Source organism: Amblyomma americanum, chromosome 4 (genome assembly GCF_052857255.1).
Source record: "Amblyomma americanum isolate KBUSLIRL-KWMA chromosome 4, ASM5285725v1, whole genome shotgun sequence".
NCBI classification, from domain to species: domain Eukaryota; kingdom Metazoa; phylum Arthropoda; class Arachnida; order Ixodida; family Ixodidae; genus Amblyomma; species Amblyomma americanum.
Window position 1 is genome coordinate 95473902 of NC_135500.1, and position 14573 is coordinate 95488474.

The 14573-nt window shown below is 48.3% G+C and overlaps 1 protein-coding gene across 2 annotated transcripts in view; it reads right to left on the reverse strand.

The window, feature by feature from the left end:
* Pask (PAS domain containing serine/threonine kinase) overlaps nt 1-14573 on the reverse strand; it is a 107199-nt gene that overhangs the window by 31361 nt on the left and 61265 nt on the right. For both annotated transcript variants that reach the window (XM_077661227.1, XM_077661228.1), the window contains 4 exons: nt 12555-12689; nt 11832-12137; nt 10322-10476; nt 5205-5532 (listed from right to left, as the gene is read on the reverse strand). In XM_077661227.1, coding sequence (XP_077517353.1) covers nt 5205-5532; nt 10322-10476; nt 11832-12137; nt 12555-12689 — 924 coding nt within the window. The remainder of the gene's footprint in view (nt 1-5204; nt 5533-10321; nt 10477-11831; nt 12138-12554; nt 12690-14573) is intronic.

The window sequence follows — 14573 nt, forward strand, 5'->3', positions numbered from 1 at the left end:
AAGCAGGTCAATCTTGAGATCGGTTCCCATGCGGAGGTTTATGAGGAGCCGTTGAATAAGTCGCTTCCGATAGCCTACCTTGAATGCCTTTATGATACCCTGGTCGAGGGGCTGCAGTCTCGCTGTGGTGTTCGGCGGGAGAAACTTCAATTCGATGTGCTGCAGCTTGCAAGTTGTTTGATGGGCCGAACAGTTGTCTACCAGAAGGCAAACTCGGCGGCCCAACTTGCCCAACTCAGCGTCCCAAGCCTGCAGCCATTCAACAAAAAGTTGACGTGTCATCCAGGCCTTCCTATTACAGCCGTAGCGGACGGGAAGCTGTTTACAGTTCTTGAAGCAGCGTGGTGACTTGCTCTTCCCGATCACGAATGGCCGTAGCTTGCACGAGCCGTCCATGTTGGCTGCAAGCAGCACCGACACACGCACTTTGCTCATTTTACCACCGTGGCATGTGGTTCCACGAAGAGCGAGTGTCTTATTCGGCAACATTTGCCAAAAGAGACCAGTTTCGTCTGCATTAAAGATTTCTGCAGGCGAAAACTTCTCAGTGATCTTCGGCCACTCCTCAGAAAGCCACTGCTGCATCTCCTGGCTGCTGACAGCCCCACTTTCGCCTGAAATGGCCTTTCCTACAATGCCGTGGCGGTTTTTAAACCGTTGCAGCCATCCAGTGCCACCGCAAAAGTTCTCTTCGCCAAGAGCCGTAGCAAACCATTTGGCCTTTTCGATTAAGGTCGGGCCATCCACGGGAATATTTTTCGCTCGGATTTCAAGAAACCACGTGTAGAGTGCCTTCTCCACTTTGTCAAAAGCAGCAGGGCGCACACGACACGCTCCCGAGCGACTTTCCTCACCTGCTTTAAGCTTGATGTCCTGCTTGTTCTTTAACAACGTACTTAAAGTACTCCGCGGAATGCCGAATGCGTCTGCCACGGAGGACTTCTTTTCTCCATTCTCGACACGCCGGATTACTTCAAGCTTTCTTGCAAAGTCCAGATTCTTCCTCTTTTTTTATGTCCGCAGATGCCATAGCTCACCAGATGACTGCAATCACACACGGCACGTTGAAACAGAGGTACGCACAACAACACGCACGATGTGCAGATGGAGCAGTCCGAGCGAAGCCTGTTCGAGCGACAGTCAACGGGGCTGCGTAGGAACGACAAAGGGAAAAGAAAGAAGAGAGCGGGGAAAAAGATCGGCCGTCGAAGGCGCTATGTTCGTTTTTTGAGCCCTCTCTGGCTCTCTCGTCTCCCCTGGCCCACGAGCGACCGTGCCGACCCTTCACTCTCTCTCTCTCCCTTTTCCCAGGAAGCGTGGCTTGGAAACGTTGCCGCGTCTCCATGCCGCGCGCTCTCTTCGATGAGCTCCAATGCCCTTGCCCAATGCACACGCCGGCGGTAGAGGAGGAGCGAGAGAGCTCGCGCCGGTGGGGCGCAAGAACGGGGGAAAGGCTCTCCGTCTCCGTCGCTAGGCGACGGCCGCGCATGCGCAGAGGAGGAGCCTGCTGACTGACTCTGCGGAAAAGTTTACCTCTCAGGACCGGACACGAATGTCTTTGGGAAAAGCGCACCTTCCAGGGGCGCGGCGCAGCGCGCCGTTCGATATATCGAATGTTCAACGAAAATGGAATTCGATATACTACGCAATTGTCCTATACTTTTACATAGTATTTTCAAGGGGGTAATCTGTGTGTTCGATATAGCCAATAATTCAAAATATGCGGGTTCGATATATCCGGGTTCGACTGTATTCTAATTTAGAACATACTAATGTCATGTACATAATACAGTAGAATCTCGGTGATACGAATCTGACGGGGTCGCAAAAAAAGTCGTATCATCCAAATGAACAAAATTCATAAGCAGAAGCATAGAAAATGCGTGCACGCAGATCTGTTTACGGCTGACTGGATTTATTCACGGCCGTACGGCCACGCTAGTCCTGGTGCATACCGCACGGTTAGCGATCACGATTTCGGCGATGTGAGGGCTGCGCACCGCCGCTCACTGCTCGCGGTGCATACTGTGATTAGCTATCACGATTTTGGCGATGTGAGGGCCGCGCTTAGTGCTCGAGTGTGCTATCATGACTCACGTGTTCGTATCATCCGATGTGGCACGGAAGAGAGTTCAGAACATCCGTAATTTCATACGTTGTGCACAAGGCACTCCGGCTGGAGAATTTTACGAATTCATATCAACTGTATTCGTATCACCCTGGTTCTACTGTACAGTTGAACCCCACAATAACGAAACCGCCGGGGAAGGAAAACTTTTTCGTTCTCGCAAGAATTTCGCTGTTGCGAAAATGGACAAATAAGCACACACATTACTTTCCAGAACCAAAATTTAATGGAAAAAAGTCGCTTATTTTGCTCTGCTTCACATTGCTGTGCAGGAGCTTCACGACTTGGGCTTCGCAGTTTGATAAGCTATGCATAGCTTCATCGTCGTTGTGGTTGCCGAGGAAAGTCCGGATAAGATAGAAAGCATCAAGCACATCACGCGAGCTTACTTGCCTTCCTTGTGCTTGGTTTTCGCCATCCTCATCATCACTCTAATCATTTCCTTTGCAAACACTGTTGATAATAGCGTCGTCACTGAATTAATTGTGAACAATCAAATGGGCATCCACACACAAAAAGTCATCCAGTTCAACAGCATCTGGCACCATTGCACTGACACTGCGAAGCGCCTCCCATGCTTCGCGTAGTGGCTGCAGATCATACACCGCTAGCAGGAACACTCGCTTCCGGTTCTGTCAAGGCATGCTGACCAGCCGCGAAACCGGCGTGCCTGAAGCAGTTCTGGACAAAGGTGGCCGAAGTAGCAATCCACGCCCCGGCAAGCATCTCCAGCACCATGAAAAGATCAATTTCCGTCGGTCGCTTCATTTCGATGTTTAACAACATCTGCCGGATGAGTCTCCCCCAGTAAGTAGACTTGACACTCTTAATAAACCCTTGGTCAAGAGGTTGAATAAAGGATGTGTAGTTTGGAGGAAAAAACATCAAGCGGACACTCGTCAGGACAACGTCTTCAATGTGGTCGGCGCTGCAGTTATCCAAAAAAGGCAGACGGATCTGCCCTGCTTCTGCATACCCGTATCAAAGGCTTCCAGCCAGCTGGAGAATATTGCACGCGTCATCCAAGCTTTCTGGTTTGCAGTGTACTCGATCGAAAGCCTTCGGTTACCTTCAAAGCACCGTGGCGTATTGCTCCGGCGGATTACGAAGAGGGGACGCTTGTCGGATCTGTCCATGTTTGAGCACAAAAGAATGGTCACCTGCTTTTTGCTTAGCTTGCCGTCATGGTATTTTTGTCCCTTCAGGTCGAGAGTTTTCGATGGCAACATTTCATAGAAAAAGCGTTTTATCTGCATTATGAATTTCAGAGGGCTCGTATTCATCCATTATGCTTTCGTAACTCTGCTGCATCCAGGACGATGCTGCTTGAGCGTTGACGCTCGCAGACTCCCCCGACAACACCTTGGTGACGATGCAGTGCCATGCTTTAAATCGGCTTAGCCATTTGGCGCTCGCCTTAAAGTTGTTGTGCCCCAGAATGCACGCGAAGTCAATCGCCTTCTGCCGTAGAAGGCTTCCAGACAAAGCATCTTGTTCGCTCTCTTGTCGAGGAACTGCTAGAATACGGCTTTGTCAACGTCTTCGTAGACCGGCGTTGCCACCTCTTGTTCTGTGCATGCTCGCCATTCTGAAGTGCCGCCATGATGCTGGTATATTGGATTTTAGAATCGTAAAAAGCGAGCTGCACGGGATAATGAATTTCTCTGCAATGTCCGACTTCTTTCTGCCTTTTGCAGCTTCGGTGATGATTGCAGACTTTTCCTGCAGCGTCAAAAACTTGCGCTTTTTAACAAGAGGTGGCATATTTCCGACAGGTCAAGAATAACGACTGGACACAAGTAAGTCACGGGCGAATTCGGCGTGCACAAGGCAGACGGCGAGCTAGCATGGCTGGCGTAGTAGCTCGGCGTGGTAGCGAAAAGAAAAAGAAGGGTTCGTTGCTCTACCTAGATGCTTCGCTGGTTGGCCTGTGGTGTTGTCATGTGAAATGTCACATGCGTGCGTAGTTGCCAACAGATGGGCTAGCAAAAAGCAGCTTTCAATGAACGAAAAAAAAAAATCGTTGCTATCATCACCATTACCAAACCGACAGAAAGTAAACAGCAATGGCCGCGCCGGTGCTTGTTGGCAAAGATGAACAGGCCCGACTTGTCGGATGAGTGTGCTGCTGCAGTTTTGCCACTTCTCTGTTTCCAACTGGCTGATGTGGCGAAAAAATGTTGCAGATCACTACCTAAAACTTTCGTTACTGCGGGACTGCTTTTTAACAAATCTTCGCTGTTGAGAGGGAGCAAATGCATTGAAGTCTATGGAAGTTCACCGGGGGTGCCAGGATTTTTCGTTGGCAGAAGAATTTCGCTCTTTAGGGCTTTCGTTATTGAGGGGTTCAACTGTATACCATTGTTATTTATTTTTTATTTTACTTTTTACCTCAACAGTTAAGGGATGCCAAATGAAAAAAAAAAAAGAGGTAGAAGCGGGTGCTGTAAGGTTTAGAGCGCAAACACTCAGAGTTAATTTTCTGCATGTAAATACACAATAGTGTAAAATGTATATGATGATTGCAACACTGAAACATGCTTTCTGTGATGAGTGAAGGAAGGTGGCACTCACGGGAGCATGCGCTCACTTTTTTTCGTAGCAGCACAAAATGCGAGAAACCCAGAATAAAATAATGTGGTTGTGATAAAAATGAGTCTACAGTAGAATCTCAATGACAGGATCACAAATCATATGAATTTCGGTAAGAAATGAATATGTGAAATTCCCTGCCGAAAGTGCCTTCTGTGCAGTAGAGAGAATTTCGGGTGCTCAGAACGCTCTCCCGTGCCACTATGGACTACATGTATGTGGCAGCCACAACTGCCAGTCACGCAGTACACATCACGAGCATTGTGCAGCTGTGTGTGGCATGCACACTGGCAATGCCCCATCGCCATTCACGCAGTGTGCACCAAGCGGTGGTGCGTAGCACGTACACTACAGACGTGGCGATCGCCAGTCACATGGTAGGCACAGTGAGCAGTGACGTGTGGCTGTAAAAAGCTGACAGTTTGCTATGCCCATGGCATCTTGGAGGGCTAACTATGAGCACTCCTGGCTTTGCACTGCTCACCTTCAGCTTAGAAGCAGGGATCCTGCGGGGGCTGTCTGCAGAGGCTGACGCAACGTTTCCATTGACGTCACCAGGCGTGCTTGACACCTGACCTTCACCAGAAGGGCCCAGCAGTGGAGCCAAGGGCTCGGCAGCTGACGTGGACCTCTGGAAGACGCCGAGTGAGCGGCCGGAGCCACAACAGGAGCCGATGACGGAGCCAGTCATGCTTAGGTCTTGCAGTCGCAAAGGCAGGTCATCGCCAGTTACCGAGCTGCTCCGGCTGCCATGACCTTTCCTGCCTCCGCCAGCCCTTGGAGAAAAGGGTTTTCCGAGGGGGTTGTGGGGCCTGATGGGGAAGACCAAATATGTACACATTTAGTTGGAGCACTGCCGCACAGGATACAATATCTCCCCAGGCAACAGGCAGCCTGGCAAAAGACTACACAAACCAGAAGGGATGCTCACAGAGGCAAGACAAACACAACCTCTAAGCACAGGTTGGTGTATGCACCATCAAACTGTACGCTGGGTGCATCTTGTCGCAAGGAAGGTTCAGGAAAAAAATATCAAAGAAAGAAGCCTTATGGTGCCCCAACCATAGCCTTCTATACTTCCCATGCCTGGCCATCCCCTCTGGCCCCACCATTCAACGGCCTCACCTTTTCGCACCTCGCCCCACAAAGGGCATTCGCACATCCCAAAATCGCTTTTGCCGCATGTCTGCGGGTGCAAGCTGGTTCGCTTGTCAAGCGCTTTTGTCCAGTCTTGTGAAGCAGGATAATGGAGTTAAATGCAAAAGAACATGTCTACGTAAGCGCATTTCGCTAGAATACATTATTGAGGGAATTGTAAAATGATGTAATTTACGGGTGTGTTGCACCCGTAAATAACCATGCATGTAGAGTGAGTGACCCCAAAAAACAATTCCTTGTGCGAAAAGTGGTTTTTTTGGTTCCAAACACACAAAGCCATTACATGAAAAAAATGAGAAAATGCATTGAAGCTTTGACACACTCACAGAAGCTGTGTCAACGTCCTGCAAAAAATGGCCGTCGGAAATTGGGGAGTAGACCTTCAAGCAAAGCCGACGTATTTGCGGGGTGCGAGATCTATCTGTGGGACCTCAGACTGCTGCTCCTAATTGTGATTGCATCGTTGCGCAGCTATTGCTTTTAAGTTACAACTCCATAAACACTTGCTAGGCGTATGCACCATGCGCCCAGCGCCAACCCGTGCCAGGTATCTGAAAGGAGCACCCATCTCCCATGTGCACAGTGCTAGCTTCCTCTCATGCCCGTGTGGTCACGTTTGATTCACGAATTTCACATGCAGAAGAGCAGCTGCAGCACCTGCAGTCAGCACAGAGTTGTTCCACGGATTTCAAGGGAGCCGAGCGTCCTCCGATTAGAGAGATCCTGCATAGCGTGATCCACAGCCGCTTTCGAGGGGAGCTACTGTACATGCGCAGTCCAAACTGAGGACACCACAAGGAGCCATGCACCGGACAGCTGCCTGCGCGCCTGCCCCATCGGAACCAATCAGCGCGTGTGCACTGGCAGCGTGCAGAAGCGCGTTGCACCATGATAGATTTCTTTAATGATGCATGCCACCACGCCGGTTACGGCATGTGCGCACTGCGGGTAGCACGGCTACAGATACCCGTCAGGTACAGATCTGGGTGCCATGCTTCCGCCTGCTCGCGTCTTTTGCGTCAAGCATGTGCAGACCAGCTTCGGCACACTCACAGGCACACTGTGCGCAGTCGGGGCTTAGGTTGCGCGCACACCGCTGTGCCATTCCGGGGGAGGCATGCTGAACCGAAACCACATGAAGCTAGAGTTCCAGAATCGTTATTCATTTAAGATGAATACTTCGAGATTTCGAATGCAAAACATTTGGAGAGAATCGAATACTGAATACTTTACTATTCGACCGAATATTCCAAGTGGCCAAAAAATTACCCTAGTGTGGTTTTTTTAATATTACATGCTTTATAGGGTGTGAAAGGTGACATACGAGATGAACCAGGCTGGGTGATCTGATTTCCCTGCGGGCCAGAGGGACCTGGTTCAGTCAGCTCGCCGTTTCAGGAACTAGCTCAATGCTAGCACTACTTACCACACACTTTGTTGCCATTTTTGGGATGCACATGCAGTAGTGCCAAAAGTACAAGGGTGAGGTCACGAAATCCTGGCCGTCAACTGCAGTTGCCCAATTAAGACTCACTTACACAACAGTATGCACACAATATAATGGAAAAATAAATTTATTTAAAGGGGCACTGAGGACAACTCTCTAGAATTATTGTTCTCGGTTAAAATTTATTCTCAGGCTTTTTCTGGCAATGCTGATATTTGTGCAGCAGCATAAAACACATTCACTGGCGAGGAAATTGCATTTAATTATCTCCCCGATAGTTGATTCCCCCTTGCGATGTCCTGGCTGAGAAGGACAGTTGCCATCGTTTTGTAGTGTAGTCTCCAAGATCTGTGCGAAAAAAAACGGTGTAGACGCATGCAATTTATTTGCGAAGTCGGCCGGTTCTAGCTTACAACAGCTCCATATTCAATGAGTGCTCTCTTCGTGATTAGAAAGTGGTAACATATTGATACAGGTCAACTTCTATTCCTCCTCAGTGAGAAGACTAAAAAAGGCTAATAATTATGACTGAAATGTAGAAGTTACGATCAACACAGCGAGTTAGAAGTCAACGGGAAATATTTTACTGCTCGATTGTAGAACAATCAATCAAAGTTATTAAAGGGACTATGCAATAAATTAATTTAGATTACGTAAAGCAGATGAGAGATAGGCATTTTATCGCTCGTCACCCCAACGCAAGAATTTTTAAGCTAGCATCAATAACAAGGAAGATATAGACGATTAAAAATTACGCTCCTCCTCTCCCACCTCAACCCATACACGCAGGGCACCAGACAAAAATAAAGAAAACAGCTCTGGGACTGGGCCCTGCCCATCAATACGTCATCCGCTGACGTTCCTTTTGCAACTACCGGTTGTCGCTCCTAGCACCCCAGCAGCAGCGTTGGCAGCGTGATTGCGGCGCGCGTCGGGTTTCTTTGCTTGTCGTCTGTTGTAGTTAGCAGTAATGGACCCGGACCTCGAGGCGCGACTGCTCGCTCTTACGGCCGCGATGGACATCGAGCCCTATGCGTTCACGCCGTACCGGCTGAACGCCAGCGACGACAGTAGCAACTCGGCGAGCCACTGCGAATAACTTCGGAACTCCCAACAGAAGGAGGCGGCAGAGGAAAATTGAAACCATATGCGCGAAGGCAATGCCCTGGCTCGCACGGCGGCACGAACAAACGATTTTCACGGCTACCGGAAGTGTGCCCGTGACGTCATGGCTGCCGTGGCTTCAGCGAATGACAACGTGTGGTGGCCTGGTGACGTCATGGGTATAGTGACGTCTTTTTTCACGATTTTAGTCTCAAAATTGGTCACTACGAGCACACCAATCGGTCCGCAAATTTAAAAAAACCCGGTTTTTAAAAATTCATAATAAATTGCCGGCTCAGTTCCGAAGACTCATACTTGGTGTAAATGCTCCTTAGCATCATTTCTAAGCATTGAAAACATTTACAAGCAACTTTTTATTCATTGCACAGTTCCTTTATGGCAACTTAAGTTTTGTGACGGCATGAGATACAGAAGCTGCCAGTGCCTGAGCATTACTCAACGGCTTTGGGACTGCTTTTTATGAAGTTTTGCAGCAAGGTTGCCCTGTCTATGATGGCCTCAAGGTTCAGTTCGGTCTGGAGGAATTTCATTCCATTTACATGCTTAGAGCAGAACACTGCTCCAAGTGTAGTGTCCAAAATATTTGGTCCGGTTTTATGGGGTTGGACGTCCCAAAGCAACTAAAGCTAAGAGGTAATGGAGGGCTCCGGATAATTTCTACCACCTGGGGTTCTTTGTGTAACGGGCAGAGTGGGTGAGGGAACCAACGCGTGTTAATGGCATCCTAGTTGAAATCAAGAGGAAGAAATGGGCTTGGGCAGGGCACGTAATGTGAAGGAAAGATACCGTAAAAACCGGACTATAGGTCGGACCGGAATATAGGTCGACCCCCTAACTAACCAATTCTAAAAATGAAAAAGATCTTTTTCAATGGGAAAAGTACCGAAAGACATCCTTACTTTGAAACAAATGCGACTCGAGAGGTTGCACAACGGTGACAGTATTTAATTTCATTTAAATGCTGCTTGTATGTACACCCGGAAAATTTTTTAACAATATCGCGCACCAATAGGCCCGCGTGTTTGTTTCTGGCACAGGCAAGTACGGCGCCGTAGAGCAAAGCCCTCCTCTTCATGAATCGCCGCAACCAGGATGGCGAGCCTTTGAATTGCGCCCTCGTGAGTCTAGAGGCACGCGCGATCTCTGCCGCTTTCACGCGGATGCATTCGGCAGTCACAGGCAGCGATCTTGCTCGCAGCGCAATGTTTCCTTCCTATTCTAGATACACTACGGTCTGCCCACGAAATGATGTTTTCTTCTGGTTGCTGCAAGTTGTAATATGCAGCTTCTGCCTCCGCCAGTACTGAATGCTCTTTTCGGATACTCCAAATTCGCGCTGTGCCGCCAGGTTCCCGTGAGCTTCCTCGTACTCAATCGTGTTTTTCTTGAAGGCGACGGTAAATTGCCGTTAGCTTCCGCTTTGCATCTACTGAAACGCAAAATGGCGGCACTGCTGCTGATGGCGATGGTGATGGAGGCTGCTGACTTCAGCCACCCATTGTTGCAAGACTTCCGTATTTTTTCCGCCAATGACCGGTATATAAGACGGGGGTCGACTTTTCACCATGGTTTTTTGAAAAAAAAGTTCGACCTATATTCCGGTTTTTACGGTAACCGCTGGTCCTTAAGGGTAACGGAGTGGATTCCAAGAAAAGGCAAGCGTAGCAGAAGGCAGCAGAAAGTTAAGTGGGCGGATGAGACTAAGAAGTCTGCAGACATAGGGTGGGCGCAGCTGGCAAACAACAGGGTTAATTGGAGAGACATGGGATTGCTTGCAGTGGGTGTAGTCAGGCTGCTGCTGATGATGATGATTGGGTTCTTTAACATGGACTGACATCACAGTACATGGGTGACTGGGAAGATGCACACACCTGCAGAGCTCTGTTGTGTCAGAATCTGGCCGCTCGTCAAGGAAGGCGCACGCCCTCGAGTCTTCTTCGTCGTCATCTAGAGGTGGCAGTGGGACTGAGTCCGTGTCCAGGTACTCAAAGTCATCGTAGAATGTGGGGATCACCACAGTGATGTGCTGTTAGAAAAAGGCAGGAAGGAAAAAGAAACACACAAAGGGAATGCTTGAAACGAGGTAGGAATTGGCTAAGGCAGTTTTTTCCCCACATAACACATAGCAACAGGATTTGTTAGTTCAAATTTTGCACTGCTGCAATCATTCACCCTTTCACTTTCTGAACTGAAGTGGTAAAGCGCCACTGCTCCTCAAAAATCGCCCAAAGGCATGAGTGATTGGAAGGTCTGCATCATTGTTTCTGTAGCTCAGACAAACATGAATTTTCTTTTTGTAGAAATGGGTGGCAACTTAACGTGCAGAGTAAAGTGTTCTCCTTCTGCATGTCTGGTTTACGTTTTATTATGTCAATATATTCACAAATATCTACTCACACAAAAAAAATATTTGCGAACAAGCTTGCCGTAAAAACAGCTTTCTAATAAGTGACAGTTGCACAACTTTCTTGAGATGCTAGTGTTCACATCTAGTAGCCTACTGCAGCTGTGGTCAAGGAGATGGGAATCTTCCACCTTGTCTGCTGTTGTGATATTTTTGTGGCACAAGAGCATCTGAGGCTAAACAGCGCCATGGCACAAGGTATTTTTCTTCTTCTCAAGGTGGGGCCAAAGACCCATTTTCCAAGCAATTCACCCTAAAGAAGCCAAGCACCAGGCAAGGGAAAGCTTATAGCTATTGTATCACCGGTGGGTGCCCGGCGGCACTGGGGATCGAACCTCGCACCTCCCGCATGCAAGAAAGTGCTCAAACCCCTAGGCCACCGCTGCGGTTTGTCTGCTGTTGTTTCTGCTGACCTGTTCCATTTTCCTGGACAAACAATGGCTGAAAAACCCTCTCCACAGACTTTGTAGCCAAAGCACAGATACCTTTGAAGGCATATCTTTAAAATCAAACTTCACTATTGATATTATTATTGCTAACTACACCGGTGCACCAAATCGATTTAGATTTCATGCATAACTATGGAGGCAAAATAATTGCCAAGTCAAATATTAATGTCACCTAATCCGACAAACAGTACAAATTGTCGCAAACAGAATCAGTACTAGTCACTATGCACAGACGAATGCAGTACTAGTTTCGCACCAGAACGTTTTCCTTTGCTTGATGTATTTTTCTAAAATTATTGTCTGAAATGCAGAGCTGTGTGAAGCCAAGTTCACAGCATTGCCATATACAGTGCATGATGGAAACAAAGTGCATCGAAATCCACATTCACCCCTAGAGGTGCCTGATGGGGCCCACCAAAGTTGTGCTACAAGTTCAAGGCATACGCGATAACATCTGCATGGCCAGATTTCCAGTAGGCATGCCACACACTTGAAACAAGTTCCACCAAGCAGCAGCTCGACACATACCTTTCCCTGGAGCTGGTTCTGCGTGTATCCAAACAGCATGAGGGAGAAGTTTGTGTTGCACGAGTGGATCGAGCCATCTGGCAACACTGTGATCATGCCACTGATGTTGGCAAACACCCACACCACACCCTTGTAGACACTCGCGACCGACGCCGCTGGGCTGCCACCTTCCCCGGTGCCACCGTCACAGTTGCCACACTCGCTCGGTTCAGCCCCATCGTCAAAGGAGACGGGCTCGATTAAGATGCTCAGGGGAAACGTGCTGCCGTCACGAGTACGCCCCGTTGCCTGCTGCTTGCGCACCATCTGCACAAAGGTAAGAAATAATAGCAATAAGCAAATTATGCCACCACTACCGCATAAGCATCTCATGGTATGCACAGATGTTGAGAGGCTACAAAAAAAAAAAAGTGAAATCAAGCCGCTGTGTAAATCTCATCATCACCAGCCTGCGACCAACTTATTCCTGCAAACTTTCTAATCTCATCTGCAAACCCGACTCTCTGCTGTCCCCTTAGTATGTTTACCTTCCCTAGCAGTCCACTGTTATTTGAAGGGACCATTGGTTGTCTTCCCTTCGCACTACACGTCCTGCCCATGCCCATTTGTTCCCTGTCACACTGTACAACAGGACTATACTGCCCCGACATTGTGAGGACTGACTGGTGGATTTTTACATGCCAGTGCGACACTGTGGGCCATGAGGCGAGAGTGACTACTCACCTTGACCACTCCATCTTGGCAGGTGGGAAGAACGAGGGAAGGAATGATGTCAGTGATGAGGGTGCCTTCGAGCTCCGCACCATCCGAGTATCCACACAGTGCAGCCAGGCTCTTGTCTGCACTCAGAATCTGGCCCTGGCAGTGAGGAAGGCACCGAGGATGAACACTTGGCGCACCCACTTACGACTAGATCGCTTTACTTCTATTAACCACAGTTTCTTGCACACACACAAGCAAAGCTACCAGTACCATATTTACCCGCGTAATGAACCCACTTTTTTTTTTTTTTCTGAGAAGTTAACTAACACCAACTTTGGGGGAGGGTTCATTAAGTGGGGAAAAACATTTTTATGTGAAGTCGAACTTTCATGCATGCTGTCCATCCCTCATCAATAAAAGTGCACGGTTGACATGTCGCGTCCCTGCGTCACTTGAATTCATGTGTGGCCGATGTTTAGCATCGTACACTTCAAACGGTTTCTGCTATATCACGGCGCGATCCAAAGACTTTGCGATAGTAGGTGGCAGTAGCCAATCGCAGCAAGATTAAGCAAATATGCTGAACACTGGCCCTGATGGTCAGGTGCACAATTTTTACATGTGATAAAAAGGAAAAAAAAAAATAAATTCTCATTGACAAAAGTAGGGGACGCAAGTAAATACTCTATTTGTGCCCAAAGCAACACTCTGAGACATTAAATACAAGTAAGGGTCACACCCGTGTATGGGCCGTGCCCCGTTTTCCCAAAGAAAACAAAAAAAAATATTTGTGTACGGGTCGCAGCCAAACTTTCCATGACCCACGCGGGAACAGCCTTCAAAATGCATGCGCCATGGCCTCCATGATTGGCTCCGGCTGCGAGCAACGATGCGCTTGATCGCGGAGGCGATGCATGCGCACAGGAGCTTCCGGGTGCCTCCCGAGGCCATGGCTCTTCATCATCATCAACTTTTTCCTCCATCGCGAACTCCCACTATCCATATCGGCATCAGTATCACCAGCTCCAGCCTTGTGTAGTTGTCAAAGGCACGGGAGTTGTGGTAGCATGTTAGTTCACCGTATTTGTGGCTTTTGCCTGCTGCCACCAAGCGTTGCAGTTTTAGCACTAACGATGGGCAAGCACCTTAATAGCTACATGGCTGGGGATTTGCTGTTGGAACACGGCAAGCGTGCGGCGGGCAGGAAATACGACATGGCCGAGAAGTGCGTCCGACGATGGTGCAACCAAAAGGATGCACTGAGGAGCACAAGTTGCAAAAAGCGCACTTTCCGAGGCAAGTCATGCAAGTTTTTTCCCGAACTGGATGAAGGAGTGCTCTGTTATGTGATGGACGCGTGGAACAACGGCTACGCGTTGACAGCGGACATGCTGCACAAGTGGTGAGATAAGTGTGCACCAGAGCACAGCACCAGCTCATAGTCGGAATACTCTACGAGTGACAATTTAATCCAGAAGAAATCTCATTGCGCTGATTGGTGAGCTTTTACTGAAAAAAAAAAAAAAAATTGCACATTGCGTGTATGGCCCGCATCCCGAAAATTGACCCTCAAATTTGGAAAAAAAAAAGCGTGGCCCTTGCATGCATTTATACGGTAAAACTTAGAGAAACATCAGATCCTCATAAACAGCACATAACAGCCAAAATTCAGTGCAAATTTTGCACACAGCGACTTTCCATGCGCAATTTTTAAGCCTAGGCAATGCACAAAGCGTTACTGGAAATACAGCAAGCAATCTACAGTTAAACCTGGACGTAAACAGCCTCCATATAGCGAATTCCTTGGTGTAACAAAGTTTTTTTAATTCCCCAGCACCGCCCCCATTGAAGCGCATGTTTCCATGTAACGAATGCGCAGCAGCGGTTGTTGACCTTGATATAACGAACTCGTTAAGCCGTCCATCTGTTAGCTTATGCTGAGTTAAGAAATTTCGGAGAAAAGTTTCACGACGATAAAGCATGAACTGACATGAGAGGAACGCCAACAATCGCAATGAGCGACCGCAGTTGACTCAACAC